This window comes from Neomonachus schauinslandi, chromosome 4, assembly GCF_002201575.2.
Source record: "Neomonachus schauinslandi chromosome 4, ASM220157v2, whole genome shotgun sequence".
NCBI classification, from domain to species: Eukaryota; Metazoa; Chordata; class Mammalia; order Carnivora; family Phocidae; genus Neomonachus; species Neomonachus schauinslandi.
In genome coordinates, this window is record NC_058406.1 from 185,419,983 (window position 1) to 185,435,485 (window position 15,503).

The 15,503-nt window shown below is 55.3% G+C and overlaps 1 protein-coding gene across 2 annotated transcripts in view; it reads right to left on the reverse strand.

Annotated features, from left to right (window-relative positions):
• SLC45A4 (solute carrier family 45 member 4) overlaps positions 1 to 15,213 on the reverse strand; it is a 33,779-nt gene extending 18,566 nt beyond the window's left edge. For both annotated transcript variants that reach the window (XM_021688489.1, XM_021688488.2), the window contains exon 1: positions 14,856 to 15,213. In XM_021688489.1, coding sequence (XP_021544164.1) covers positions 14,856 to 15,108 — 253 coding nt within the window. In that variant the 5' untranslated portion in view covers positions 15,109 to 15,213. The remainder of the gene's footprint in view (positions 1 to 14,855) is intronic.
• Between the last annotated feature and the right edge of the window lie 290 nt (positions 15,214 to 15,503).

Genomic DNA, 15,503 nt, shown 5'->3' on the forward strand with positions numbered 1-15,503 from the left:
GAATAAACGTGCACAGCGCCCACCAGCCCCGCACCAGGGGCCCCCAACGCCTATTTTAAAGGAGGAGGAGACTCAACAGCCCAGCTGGATGCACTTGGCGGGTCACTGAGCCTCTGGAAAGCCAGGGGCGCGAACCTCCCACTGCCCTGGCACCCAGCTGCTGCGGGCCCTCTCCTTCCCGGAAGCGCCTCAGGAGCACAGCCCCTGCCAGCTGGAGCACCAGCTGCTCTCGCCCTAACCAGCAGCACAACCACCCACCTCACAGCTCTAAAGTACACACTGCAACAAGCAAGCATCTTCGTGATGGCACAGCCACGTTACCTTATCGGTACAAGAAATCACAAGGCGCTCGGCCTAAGGTTCTAGAAGCTTCCCGAAGTGCATGAAATGCAGCTAATCCCGCAGCCAGGCCTAAGCTCCTGGGTCAGGACAGTTGCAATTTGCGGCCACCTCTCAAGCTACACGGCTTCCAGAAGCCAACAGCTGCTCGCCCACCAAGAGGACCTGGCCTTGGAGGAGGATAAAGATTCTTCGAATTCAACGTGTGCAGAACCTATACCCTGATTCGTAGCTCCAAATCTAGTCCCCCTCGGGGGTCCCCTAACTCAGGAAAAAGGCCACCATCCACCCAATCATGCTGGTGGAAGGCCAAGAGTCCCCTCCCACCCCACGGGCCCCAGAGCTCAGCTCTGCGCGCCACCCCCGCCACTGCGCCCCCCAGGGCCTCCTGCCCGAACGGCTCACCCCACCCCGCCCTCTGTCTCCCCCAGTGCCTCCAGCTCCTTTGTGCCCTAAAAGGGCTGCACTTCCACAGGAGTGCAACAGAACAGACTTCCCCAACTGTCCCCTGCTTCCCCATGTCTTCCCACCACCCACCAGTTTGCAGCCAGCAGCCTTCTAAAACCCTAAATGAGTGGATGTCCTGGACTCACAAGCTGCCACAGCTCCCAACCCCCAGCCTACGAGGTCCACGAGGTCCTACCCAACCCGCTGGCAGGGCCGGCCCCACAGCAGACCCCCTTTCTCACCCCTTTCTAGGCTCCAGCGACCCTGCCGCCCCCACCTTCTGTTCCTAGGCTGACGGACCCCAGTGTCTGCATGGAAGCCCCCCTCCCCAATCTTTGCAGGGGTGGCTCCCTTCATCATTCAGACATTCCTGCCATGGCGCCAATCGCCATCTCGGCCCGTCTTGCTTATTTGTTTTTACCGTCTGCCAGGGCATTTCCACCGCCTGCCGCAGAAGGCCCTCAACAAATCCTTGGGGAGAGGAGAGCAGCATGCCTCCCACTAGGCGGCGGCCCCATGGCCCAGACCCCAGCAGCCTTTCCAGCACACAGGGGGTGCAAGCAGCCTCCAGCCCCAGGAGATGGGGCTAGGCCCCACTGAGCACCAGAGGGCCAAGTGGGCTCTGCAGCCGGAGGCCGAGGACACGCTGACAGAGGTGAGCCCTCTGAAGGTTCCACAAGACGACACGTGCACACAGCTCAGCCCCGGGTACGTGGGCTGCTCCACACACGAGCGTCCCTCCCTGCGTCACTGGGGCCATAGTGCTGTCAAGCTTTCAGTAGGCACGGAGTTTAAAGCATTGGAAGGACAACCCAACAGCTCAATGACACGATCAAAGAAAGTTCTCTGGGCGTCCATGTGCTCTCAGTAAACAGGGGACCCGTGAAAGCTGGCTCGCCGGCCGTCCACACGTGCAGGTCGTAGCCCACTCCTTGAAGTCATCCTCCCTGGGAGGCGAGAAGCACAACCCTTGATTTCTGGACCAGAAAGCTCCCACATACATATGTCACACGTGCCCCGAGAGAACACGGGCCCCCCGCGAGCACCCAGCCCTTCATCCGGAAGGCGCACACGAAGACGCTCAGGCGCCTGGCACTGGCTGGCAGGGCCCACGCCCCCACAGGACGGACCTCGAGGCACAAACACGGCTGAGGGCAGCCCCTAGACAGTCCTGATGACGGCGAGAAATGCCAGGCGTGGGAGCCTAGAGGAGCAGGGCTGAAGCCAAGCCCCCCTCTGGAACCACTCCCCCCGAGCATGTTCTCAGATCCTCCATCACAGACCTCACGGACCCCCCACTGGGGCTCCACAACCTCTTCCTCCTGGTGAAATTAGACACCTAAGAAGTTCCGTGCCCAGGTAATGTGGACACTGACACCTTCCTTGGTTTCTGGCAGAAACCGGCAGAACCATGAGGTGGGGATGCTGCAAGGGAGATAGGCGGACGACGGGGACCAGGCACACTGGCGGGCACCTGCCCCAGGGAGGATGCCAAGGCCGGTCCACCACCTCCCGGAGCCCCGCTCCCCCCGACTGCAGAACAGGGAGGGCTGCCTGAAACAAGCTGTGGTGCTCGAGGCGGAGACAGACGGCTGGGACAAGATGCTCTCAACAAACAGTTGTTTTGGGCAGCTCACAGGAGGCTGAAAAGTACCCCAAAGGTCCCCGAGAGCAGCCCGCTGCTGGCACGCACCATCATCACAGGCCCATACGTCGAGCTCGCAGGCGGGGAAGCGAGGATGGCCACCGTGCCCTCTGCGGCCCTCTCCAGCAGTCCAAGTCCAGGCCCAGCCCCCCGGCCCCCCGGCCCCCCGGCAGCATCGCTGCAGCCTCAGGCCCAGTACAAGCAGGAGGCAGCCTGCTTTGAAGAAAAAGACCATAGGAAACTGCATCCCACACAGGACAGCCTCGCCCGGGACCTTCAGGGGGACTGAAAGGTAGCAGGTGAGGCCCAGGGCCAGTGTGGAAGGCATGCTCTAGTGTGAGGGCCCTCCCCATTGTGACATTTGCCTTTTGCTATCACCCTCAGCGTCCCATGGGACCTGGCCTCCCCACCAGCACCTGCCGTTCACCACGAAAGGCTCCCAGAGGCTCCCAGAACCAGTCAGGAAACATGCCGGCTCTATCTGAGCCCTTGGTCCCGATCAGACCGACGGCTTGCCTCTAGAAAATTCCCCTCCACGCGGCCATGACTAGGGCCTGAAGTGATTGCTCTGACAGAGTGGCCTCATGACCCAGGAGAGCTGGTACTCCTTGGCCCACTCACCATACCGGGCTCAGCTCTGAACCTTCCTCCCAGCAGCTTAGGTTCCCAGCGGCTGTCCTCGTGGTGGCCGTAGAACTAGCTGAAGAGTGTGTCCCCTCCTCTAAACGCTGGTGTGCCCTCCCTGAGGACAGGAGGGCTCGGGTCGCCTCCCCTCCCAGCAAAGGGGACCTGCACACTCAGGCTCTGCTCACCAGCCCCATGGAGGTGAGAGCCGGGCGTGGCCCAGGGTCCCACCCCACACCAGTCAGGTGTCCTCTACTCCGCCTGGACACCACTCCCCTCTTCGTGCAGGTGAGCAAGTAAGCTTCAGCAGGTGCCCAGGAGCCCATTTAAAAATCCTGCGTGTCAGGGGGCGCCTGGGTGGCTCAGTCGTTGGGCTGCCTTCGGCTCAGGTCATGATCCCGGGGCCCTGGGATCAAGCCCCGCATCGGGCTCCCTGCTCCGCGGGAAGCCTGCTTCTCGCTCTCCTTCTGCCTCCTCCCCCACTCATGCTCTCTCTCTCTCTCAAATAAAATCTTTAAAATAATAATAATATAAAATTCCCAAGTGTCGAGTCACAGCGGCACAGAGAACAGCCCCTCCAACCCGCAACGCTGCTGCATCTAGCCAGCCTGCAAATTCGGCTGGGCTGTGGTTACATTCTGCTTTGCTGTCACGATCTAGCAAGGTGAGGGAATGAATATGGGGAACCAAAGGCCTTCTGCTAGCCCTGTGAACGCTCCCCGGGGCCGTCTGCACCAGCAACAGGCAGCGGGCAGCGGGGCGGGGCGGGGGGTGGGGGGGGGGCTTGGTGTGAGAATGGGGAAGTGTTCAGAGCTCAGGCCTCCCCGGGGCTGGCCCAGGGGAAGAGGAAGAGTGTGGGGCACAGCACAAAACTGCTGCTGGGTCCAAACAATTACCATCAAAACAGGCAGCAATTCTCCTTAGTCATGCTCTTAAATGACAGCAAAATGTAAGCAGGTGTATGTCTAAAAGGAACTTCAAGCAGAACATAATTTGGTTTGAACTGATGCAAGGTCAGACCACCCCGCCCCCTCCGCCCAGCCTACCTCCTGCTGGCAGGACCCTCCAGGGCTCTGGCCACTTTCTGCCGAGGCCCAGGGTCTTGTCCAAGCCAATTCACCTGGGCCCAACCCGGACTTCCCCCCAGTCCAGCCCCTCCCACCTCAAACTGAAACTCGGGTTTCCAGGTCCCCCGTCTTCCATTTTGCGACCCACCCCCGGCCAGATACGGTACTTCTAACACAGCTACTCCAGATTCTCAATGTTAAATTGAAGTGTCTTAAAGTTACTGTCTGGGATGTTCCCAAAATACTTCACACTCAGATACATCCGTATCCATTCTTCACCTAAATGGAGAGCAGACGACCTATACTGCACCCAAAGACAAATCCTATTGACCTACTATTTACATAATTTATGTGTGTACATGTTTTGTACACATCAAAACATGTTAAGATTTAAATGGTTGATTTTTTTATGACAAAATTACTATCATCTGGAAAATATTTTGCGGGTAGACACATTCTACACCGATTGTTTTTAAGATAAAAGAGAGCATTTGCTCTAAAGTTTATCATTGAAAAAACCTCTCTGGGATTCTAATTTTATTTCTGATACATGTTTACGGAAAATATTAAATAATCACAGTGATGCCTTTGGAACTATGCCTTGAACACCACCCTTCTGGAGGGAGCCAGGAAGCCACCTGGCCGTGCTCACCTGAGGGCAGGAGCACAAAGGTGCCACAGGTCACCCCAAATGCAGACACTCAGGTGTCTGGGCTGCCTGGTTATCTTACCCTTTCAACACATATTCGTAATATTTTGTTACAATTTATTTAACTCATTTTTGGCTTTCATCATCAGTTAAATGAGCTTTTTCTGCAGGAATAACTGACATAATTTTTTCTGTTTTCTTTAATCAAGTGTGCATGTGCTTCATGTTTGGTCACCACAATTCTGCAAACTAATCTGGTAAGTCTGGAAACTGCTACAGTACATTGCTTACTATTAAGACTTCTAAAAACCTGTTGCTTTACCAATGCTCAAGATTGAAAAAAAGCACAACTGCCCAGGTTTCTCTGCAAATCACCTCCTTAGAGTGGCACGTAACACCTCCTATGATCGATCCCTGCCTACCAGAGGCCAGATCTCTGCTCACACCACTCTGCAGCAAGCTCCTGCCCTTCTTCCACTGGCCAGGCCGCACTTTCCCCTACACCTCTCCCTGGGACAATGTGCTGACTCACCCTTACTTCACTCACTGACATCAACTTACTCTTTGCAAGAGGGAGGCCCAGCATGCCCTCCTCCACACACACAGCCTCCTGACTTCCGGTCCCCTTCCTGCGCCCAGGTGGATAGCCTTCCACCTTGTTCGCTGCTCCCATGCTCGAGTTCAACAGCAGCCAACAGCTAGTACTGTAACTGTCCTTCCCAATCTTGCTTCTCCCAACCATCAATCACAACCTTCCCCCAGGTCCTGGCAGAGCCCACAGCACGGGGCACACCCTCGAGGCCGGCTTATTGGTTAGATAACCTCCCTGCAAGCCTTCCCTGATCTGGAATCATTTGATCCCTGGACCGAGGGCTCTGCAGTCGCACTGACTCCCACACCTCAGCACCCCAGCCAATTGTTCTGGTCGTATGCCCCGTTCTCCATCTCCACTCTAAACCCAGCAGCTGCACCTGGCACTGTGCCCAGCACCTAGCAGGTAGGTGCTCAGTCAGTGCTTGATGGAAGAATAACAGGCTTCGTAACTCCTTGGGAAAAAGGACTACAGCTGACATTTCATTGTTTCTAAAATACAATGATCTGAAACACAAGGAAATCCAGACTTCCCAATCCAAACAAAACAGTCTAACACGGATTTTTTCAATTATTTTGGTCAAAATTTAGGAGGTTTTGACAAACTCCCGCCTAAGTGTGTGCCTCTCCTCCTGGCATGCTGCCTGTCGTCCGGTCAATGCCGACGGTGCTCTGGAGGCGCAGTGAGGGTCCCCTGACCTCGGTGGGCTTTCGGGGCAGGACTCCCGGGCTTGGACACCATGCCTGCGGGCTGCAGAGTTCTCTCCCGCTGGACAAGGGCGGGCAGTCTGCTGACTCCAAGCCCGGGCCACGTGGCACCCTTCGGGCTTCCTTAGTCTCGTGTCAGCAGGAAATCCAGTGTTTAAGCTGGATATTTTGTGGGGCCCATCCTTTTTTTTTTCACATATCGAGAATTGTGGTAAAATATACATGACATAAAATTGGCCACTTCAACCATTTTTAAGTGTGCAGTTCGGGGACATCAGATACATTCACGTGGCTGCACAACCATCATCCAAGTCCACTCAGGACACTTTCATCTCGCAAAACCGAGACTGTCCCCATGAAACATGGACTCCCCATTCCCCCTCCCCAGGTCCCACCACTGCACTTTGGGTCTCTACGAACCTGATGCCTCTGGGTCCCTCAAAGAAGTGGAATCATACAGGATTTGTCCTTTTGCATCTGGACTGTTTCACTGAGACGCATATCTTCCAGGGACCGTCCAATTTCAGCCATTTACCATCCCCTCCCCCACTCAGTACCTCCAGCCTGGAGGCCCAGCCCTGTGGCCCATGCTGCTGGGTACACCTGGCTCTTCACTCTATGGAGCTCCCACAGCGGGGGGGAAGGCACTGAGCCCAGTGCTCCCCACACGGGGAAAGATCAACCACTAGACGATCGTGCCCCACAGCCCAGCTGGAAGCAGTCTGAGCACGCCTCCCCCAAAACCAGGCACAATACCCAGGAGACCGTGGGGACAGGGCAGTCACGCCCCTGCCCTTGGGGCCTTGCAGACAAGCAACCAAAGATAAGGGCTAAGCCAAGCACCAGGAAGGACGGTGGGTCCTGGGGGAAACCCACCCAAGAGAGCCTACTGATAAAACTTCCCCAGGCTTGTAGGGCCTCAGCCACCTGATCCTGGAAGAACTGTTAGATAAGGAGCCTCAGCCACCTGCAGGGGAGGCAGCCACGCCCGGCCTGATGTTCGGCTGCTAGAGAAAAACCAGGAGAGGGAAAATACAGAATTAAAATCCAAAAACTCCCAACTGCTCTCGGCCAAGACAATGACCCCCTCCGTGCAGGGGAGGTTCCCACACACTGCCCAGGGCTTCCCTGGCCACCGTGTCACGGAGGGTCCTCATGCTGCCTGAGGGGTGGGCCTCCCGTGTCCAGGGGCCAGAGGGCATCACCTCAGCGTGGGTAACGGGTGCACAGTCACTTGTAAGCGGGGCGATCTGTCCCTTGCTCCTGGGCTCTGGGCCCCAGAGGCACAGCTCACGCCTCTGCCACCTGCCCATTTTCCTGGCATTCAGGGACAAGGCCTCCAGCCTTCCTGAGCTATGGCTTCTTCAGGCTAACACGGCCACCTGATTCTTTGAAATCTCCCTGCAATGACGCCACTCCCTTCCTGCCCCAGCCTGTGTGCCTTCTGCAAACCAGGGGAGCCACACCTCAGCAGAAGCAAGAGGCCAGGCATCGGAGGCAACTCATCTCATGTCCCTGGGCTCAACTGTCTGGGTCCCAAGGTGAGCAGGGCCCTAGTGGATTTCTGTGGGGCCCACTTCAGCGTGGCAGATACTGAGACAGCGGGGCACGTGCGCCTCGGGGATGCTTCCTGCCCAGAGGAAACGGGGTAGCTAGCTGCTGGGTCTGCTTTCTCAAAACAGGAAAACCAACGCAGGGTGCTATCTGCAGAAGGCCCTGGAGGACCAGTACCGTCAGACAAAATACAAAGGTTTCACTGGACCCTTCTGACGGCGTCACTGTACACAAAGGGGACTCCTAGAAAGACGTCAGAAGCATTTGAATTGCAAAAAGTACCCCTGCCACGTCCCAGGCAAGGCGAGCTACAGTAACACCATACAGCCCTTGCTGCCCAGATCTCAACACACGCGTTGGAAGCTCCGAGTTAGAGGCATCTTGCAGGAAAAACAATACCTTGACCTCAGAACAGGTCACCCGGTCACACCACCCACGCTCCCTCCAGGAGAGTGCAGGAGATGTACCTGTGCTCAGAGACGGAGCACCTGTGGAGTTCATGCACGCACACGCTGAGTCACCAGATGCATTTCCAGTTCGGATGCAGCGTGACCCTGTTTCCCAATCCTCACAGAGACTGTGCTCACAAGGTGCTGCGCCCTGCGGACTTCCCCTGCGGACTTCCCACCATCCACCATCCACAGAGTCAGGCGCACCAGCACGGAGTGACTGCAGGGCAAGGGCGGGGCCGGCCACCCACCCCCCCCACCCCCAGCCCCACTCCTCGCAGAGGGCACGGATCCTATGCAGGATTCACCTCGAGGCCCCTGCCAGCCTGGCCTGCAACATCCCCCTCCCTGAACAATCCAGGGAGTGGAGCAAAGTGACGAGCCCTTAAGATACTTCGAATGTTTTCTTTAAGGCAGGCTGTTCAAGGGTAGGCTTCGCCCACAGGAAGAAAAGGTGCGCTTCAAGTAACAACACATCACAGCCTAGGAATCCTGGTTCACACTAAGCTGAAATGGAAAGGGGGAAAAGTCTGGATTTGTTTTAATAGACATGCACCAAATGCACACAAACTTTACCCTGCATCCTGGATGAAGCAGACAAGTTGAAATCGAACTTTCCCCATGAATTAGGATCTTATAAAGATAAACCCAGTTCTCATTCGTTAGTCAGTCAAACTGAGAGACCACAACAAGGCAGCCTCTATTCTTTTATATGGCTTTCCTTTCCTTTCCCTGGAGGATACACCCTGAACCAAGAGGAAACCAGGGGCGGGGTGGGGAGCGGACGGACTTCTCCTTCCCAAGGAAGGGGTGCTGGATGGGACCAGGCCCAGGAGAGGTGTCTGCTCATTAGGAAGGGCTGCTCCAGGGCTCAGGGGCAGGTGCTTCCACAGGCTTTCTTTGAAGAGTGACCCCACGTGTCCACTTGATGCTCACCACCACCAGATCCCCTGCGCGCACAGGCCCACACTCGGCACTGATGGAAAGCTCACCTCCGGGGCCAGGAGGCCCCCCTCTGCCCTCAGACCACCCAGGCAGGCGGTCCCAGGAGGCATCTTCTCTGGAGAAGGGCTGAAGCCGCCTTGGCACTAACAAAACCAAACCTGGAACCCGGACTTGGAGGTGCCCCCTCTGATCTCCTTTATTCCAATCTTTGAGCACAGTTTTAAAAGTCCCCTCCAAAAGCTGATCTGTTCAATACATGGGATGGGGGTCCAGTGCGTAAGAAACTGTCAGACAAAATATAAAGGTTTCACCGGACCCTTTTGGGGGAGGAGACAGGAGAGGAAGGGATGGGCAGGGACTCTGAAGGCACAGGGGACCAGCCAGAGCGGAGCTGGGACCACCCAGCAGGCACCAGAGATGCCAGCACAGACGGGCTTTCTGCTTTGACCTGGAATCGGGATCCTCATCTGCACTGGATGCTCTGCAGGAGCTGCTACTGGGGACACCGACAAGTCACAAAGCCACTTGTCTTGTGTCTTGTCTGTAGGAAGTCTCTGGAAGGAGGTACAAGAAACTGGCTGCCTCTAGGGAGGAACCTGGAAGTGGGCGGCAAGAGAGGGATGGAAATCTCACCATCCGAACAGTTGGGACTTTTGAATTCTGACGTTGGTGGAAATGCTACCTATTAAAGAAAAATCAATTTTAAATTTAAAGACAGCCTCCCCTGTGAGCAAGGGTTCAGAGCGGCGGGCGCAGGCTACGGGCTAAGCTAGGCCTGCTCCAAGGACTCAGGGACTGCTGGAGGCATCTTCCATGGAGCACGGTGTCCCTTCCATGCCTCTACAGCCAGCTAGAGGCCTGGGGCCCACAGCCAGGAAGAAAAGACACGGCCCCACCACCACCCGTCCACCTCATCTGCCGCCTCCTGGGCCCAGCAAATTTGGCAGCATCCTTTCCAGCCCCAAGAAATGACACTCGCTTCTAGTCTACAGGCTCCTTTCAGAAAAAGAGGCGGTCACTTGGGATCGAGACACCTGACTTCAGGTCCCCACCTGGTCAGGTAGAGCAGGGACGACAGCTTTCCTGTGCCCGAGCTTCCCATGGGGAGGGTGGCCACGGGTGCTGGGGTGCACTTTACACTTACCTGGGCGTCAGGGAGTGCACACTTCACTCGAATGCAACACACACACACACACACGCACACTTTAGACTGTCTGGATTTAAACTGGCACTAACCAAAACTTTTCCTCTTGAGGAACCAGTTTGACAATGGAACACCCTAACAGATGCCGCAGAGCAACGGCCCAAGCCGACAGCAAAGGTCAGCTCCAGGGTCTGAGGAGAAAGGAGGCAGCGAGGCCCTGTCCTTCCCAGAGTGACATGAAGACAGATGAGCTCCGTCATCCCCAAAGCACGGAAACAGACCAGTCCTGCCAAGTCTGCTCGTCATCACACGCAACACTTAGCTGAGGATCACGAAGACCAGCGTGCAACCAAAAATAAACCCCCAAGACCTGTGTCTACTGGGAAAGGACAACCAACCTGCATGGCTACGAATGACAAGTAGGGAGGACAACTGAAGGACCCGGGTTCTTCCTTACGATCCCACTTGTGCAACGAACAGAATTTACAGAATAAAACAAGTATATTCTGGAATTATTATTGTTTTTTAATTTCTCCAACCAAGGACTGCAACAGGCCAGCCCAGCTGACTTCGACAGTGCACCATGCGTGGGCTGGGTCCCGGTCAGGGCATTTCGACACTTCGTGCCTACAAAGCACGTTCAGCACAAGAAGAAAAAGCTGCACAGGGCACCTGGGCGCACAATCAGTGAAGCATCTGACTCTTGGTTTCAGCTCAGGTCATGATCTTGGGGTCATGAGACTGAGCCCCAGGTTGGGCTCTCTGCTCAGTGCAGAGTCTGCTTGGATATTCTCTCTCCCTCTGCCCCTTCTCCACTCATGCTCGCTCACTCCCTCTCTCTGATAAATAAATTAAAAATCTTAAAAAAAAAAGAAAAAGCTGCAACTATAGTTGTGGGATCCAGCACCAAGAACAGACCACCATACTCCACCATACCAGGAGCCAGGAAGAAAACTTTCGCAAGAACGAAAATTACCTGCTGGAGTATTTGTCACCTGCTGGAGATCCACGGTGTGTGGCAGGTGCCCCAGGTGACAGGGCACCTGGCCCAGTTTGGGGCTACGCACCTGCCGGTTGACGCAGTCACTCCCACTCAGCTCACAGGTAGGCCAGGAAGACTGGTGACACTGCCTTCCGCTGGAACCTGCGAGGCCCGGGCACCACCATCCCCATGCCGAGTTGACACACATACACACCCTGGGAAGGGGACTTTCAACCAAAATACGGGTCCCCATTGTCATTGCTTAATGTACCCTAAAACGTGGCCGAAGAGTTGGAGCGTATACAGCAGGCTGCTGGGTCCCAGACTAGGCAGTGGGAACCTCTCCCAAGAGAGGATCCAAGTCCTTGTGGGACCGTCTCCTGAAGCACCCAACATCTGCCAAGCACATCTGGCTGGCCAGCTTTCAGAAACTGGGCAGAGTCTACTGACGCATTACAAAATAACTGTTCCAACTAAACAGAATGTCCATTTTTTAAAAAGCCACCACTCTTCAGTATGCCACAAAATTATGTCAATCCTAAAAGACCTAGGAAGGTCAGGGTGCCCAAGATGGGGAGATTTGGCAAATCGGGGCAGCCGCTGGGTGCTGAGGCATGCTCTGGGGTCCCCTTGATGGGGCCTGGCTCCCCAGAGATGGCAAGAGCTCAACAGCTCACCCCCTCTCATGTCTGCCAAGACCACGTGGCAGGTCATTCCTCGTCACGGTGTATACTTCATCTCCCTAAGAGAGGACTCCAGAACTCTCCGAATCTGCCAACCGGGCCTTCCGCACAGCGGCCAGCCAGCAGGGAAGGGATGAGCTCTCCCATCTCCATGCTGTGTTAGGGACCCCAGCGAAGATTCCCACAAGCATCGGGATCAGTATTCCCCTGGAGGCCCCTGCACACAGTCCATCCTCTGAACCCAGCCACCTCTGCCTGATCTGTCCTCCTGCCAGGAGGCTGTGGAACAAAGGGTGCCATGTCTTCCTGCTGTGTCCAGAGGCCGTGTGACTCACTAGGGTCCTCCAACACCACTGACCTGCAAGGCCAGATAGAGGGAGGGCCGGGCTCAGTTTAGAGACCGGTGCAGAGGGCTGGGGGGACAGAAGCTGAAATCGCCCGACACCTACCAGCTCTGCGTGGTACACAGCCCAGCAGCCACAGGAAAGACAAATGGCCCCTGTGCTAACGGGTGGCTTTAGGACCACAGACCGGGCAAGGCTGCGGCAAAACCCATCGCTTGCACCTGTCAGGACAACAAAACAGCTCACCGCCAAGTATGCTGAAGCAGTGTCGCCAGACACTTCCCAAGTTTTCACGATGCCCATCTCTCTCCTCAGCAGGTCAACTGGGCCACTGGAGACGTTTGGCCCCCACTCGATTTCAGGGGGCCCCCAACTGAAGCAGGTGTACCCAGGGCATCCCAGGGCCACGAGGAAGCTCCATTTTGGGTCAAGAAAGGTGCTGACGGTAACACCTAGCTCTTAAAGGCCTCTTCCCTGGGGAGCCCTGCAGTGTCACCCGAGTGCCACACACACAAGGTGAGCATGTCCTTGGATCCCGGCTCTAGGCACCCTGCCCCACTCCCGACAGTCAGTACCCGTGGAGGTGTGCACGCAGCCAACACACCCACGACTTTCCAAAGCTTCCGTCGCTACGCAGCATACGCATTTATGCTCTGTAGTAAAATACTCGTGTTTATTATCCCAGATTATCCAAACCTGATACTAGACTCACGTAGTACGTTAAATACTCAAACCCCAACCAGGAAACGTGCTAAGTTGTATAGAAGTTGAGACTCTTAACCTATAAAGTAAAACATTGCAAAGAGTTGTTAGTGCCAGGGTTTTAAGCCTTAATACATATAACCTACCACAAAGAAAATCTGGGGGGTAACACCCTCAGATCTGCACTTCTAGAACAACCTATTTCTCGATCACCAGAGCTTCTGTATTCCGTATTTGTCACCATAACCACGAGGTCGTCTAGAAACTGGATAACGGCACTCTATTTCTAACCGTAACCACCCCACTTACGGTTATGACTGCATTTGTAATGACCTCAGCTGTGGTGCCAAACCCGAGTCCTCCCATGCCGAAGGACCAAAAATAAATAAATAAATGTCTGGTAAAGTGAATTGCCGCTGGACTCCCTGAGGTCTGGCCACAAAGCCAGTCTTCGTTTCTTAAACTTGCCAAGCCTGTCTCCCCGAGTGCCCTCTGCTCACTCTCCACACTGTCACCCAGAGCCCCCCGCACAAGGAGGGTGTCCCCCTCAGAGAGTCTGCGGCCACACTGCTCCCCCCTGCTCACAGGAAGTGGCTCCAGCTGGTCGGGTCACTCCCCTGCCTCCACCGCCAGAGGGAGGCCGCACGGGCAGAGACGTGGCATCCTGTCCACACTCGGGCCGCTGGCATACCTTCCTGGGTATGGAACGTGAGAGCAGAAATGCAGAGACAAGTACAGAGATGAAAGAACAGGAGTGACCCGCATCGCTCATGCTCCACCATCCCCAACTCTCCCGAAGAGCTCTCAGCCGAGCCCGAGGTCTCGTGAAACCGTCTCAGGGCATCTTTAAAGATGCACAACAAAGCACGGGATTACCAACAGAAAAACGTGTGGCAGGACAGTAACCTCAGGACGGAGAGAAGAAATGAATGTGCTGAGAAGATGCAGGGGTGCGTCCCGTGACCACGGCGACCTGAAATAATCACAAGCACACCTGCCACGGCCGAAGTCGGCTCTCTGATGATGGCGCCATTCATAACCGAAGGAAACGTGGCGAGTGTCAGACCCCTGCACTTCACTAACGGATCCACAGAGCGGTGAGCGCTCACCGAACAGGAAGCATTATGTTTGGAGAAAGAAACATTCCTAAAATAACCAAAATAAGCAGATACTACGCACATGTGGAATTCTGGAATGAAACAGAAGATTTTAAACAGCTCGGCCCCTTATCCAGAACTCTTAGGGGCTGGGAACCTGCAGATTTTCAAACTTCCTTAGACAACAGGGAAAACTAAACACCGACATGTAATCCGGAGGGGATGCAGGCTCTTCCATACGGGGCTCCGTAATGCTCACTGAGTAACTCCGTAAACTCCAGTATTTCTGGAAATGCCCGTCATTCAGCCACCTCTAGTCCACACGAAACTCAGATTTAAGTCGTCAACAACAAGAAGCTGGTAATAAAAAACCATGTTACTCAGGGTTTTCTAGGCCAGGCTTTGTTCCAAACACTCGCCTTGTGCCCAGCCAGGGGACGGTCTGCAGTCACCCTCCCCTTCTCAGGAAGGAAGCTAAGGGAGAGTCAGGGAGGTTCCCTGGCCTGCCACAGCAGGACCCGGCTGGTGACCGTGTCCGGGAGGCAGGAGCGGGGCAGGAGGTACCGCAGGGGAGACAGGCACACGGGGAGAAGAACGTACCGAAGCTGACTGCATACATTCAGGCGCTCGACTACCACCTTGCTGAAACAGGTACCTCCTCGTCGCCATGCAAGGCCCACCCGCCACCCCAGCCCCAGCCCAGAACGGGAGGGAAAAAATGGCCAGGAGGTGGAGGGCAGCAAAGACAGGATGCTGGCCTCCAGGGCTCTTGAACACTTCCCAGTGCACACGACGAGGTCCGCGTGCTGACGTCCGCTGGTGTGTCCAAACGGCGAACGCCGCGCTCGGTGCTAAGGACCAGGCAGAAGCGCGGACGGCACTTACCAATCTGCAAGAGGATCGGCGTGACCAACGCCGTCTCCATGGCGTAACAGAACTCCCTGCCAAACATCACGGCCCCGTGCATCACCCACAGGCGCACGGGGATCCGGTCTATGGACCCCTCGCTGATGGTCTCATCGTGGGTATCCGCGCTTCCCGGCTTCTGCAGATCCGGCAGGGGCACAGGAAACTCCTGAACTTGCAGAGATTCCGAGTCGGCGTTCTGCGGGGCCATTCTCATTACCACCAAAAACATATACGTGTATATATGTGTGTGTGTGTATATATTTCCTCTACCTATATAAATAATACTATCAGGTATCTTTAAGGATAAATTAGGACGCCTTCTCTCTCTGCTTCAGTTGTGTTCCTCCGGCAAGTAATGCTTATATCCCTCTTTGTACAAATCGAGATCTCGCAACTTCTCACACGCGGGTGAGACACGCAGCAAAACAAAATGATTTTTGGTTGGATTTTAAACATATGGCTTGCTGGTTTACTGTGAATTAGAGTTAAAAATCCATAATTGCCATTCAGTTAATACCAGTTTCATCATTATTACTGAAGAGGTGCTGAAGTTATTTTTCTTGCTACAGAGAGGTGGGAAGGTGACACAAAAAGGAGGTCCGCCGTTGCTCCCCATCGAGTGGC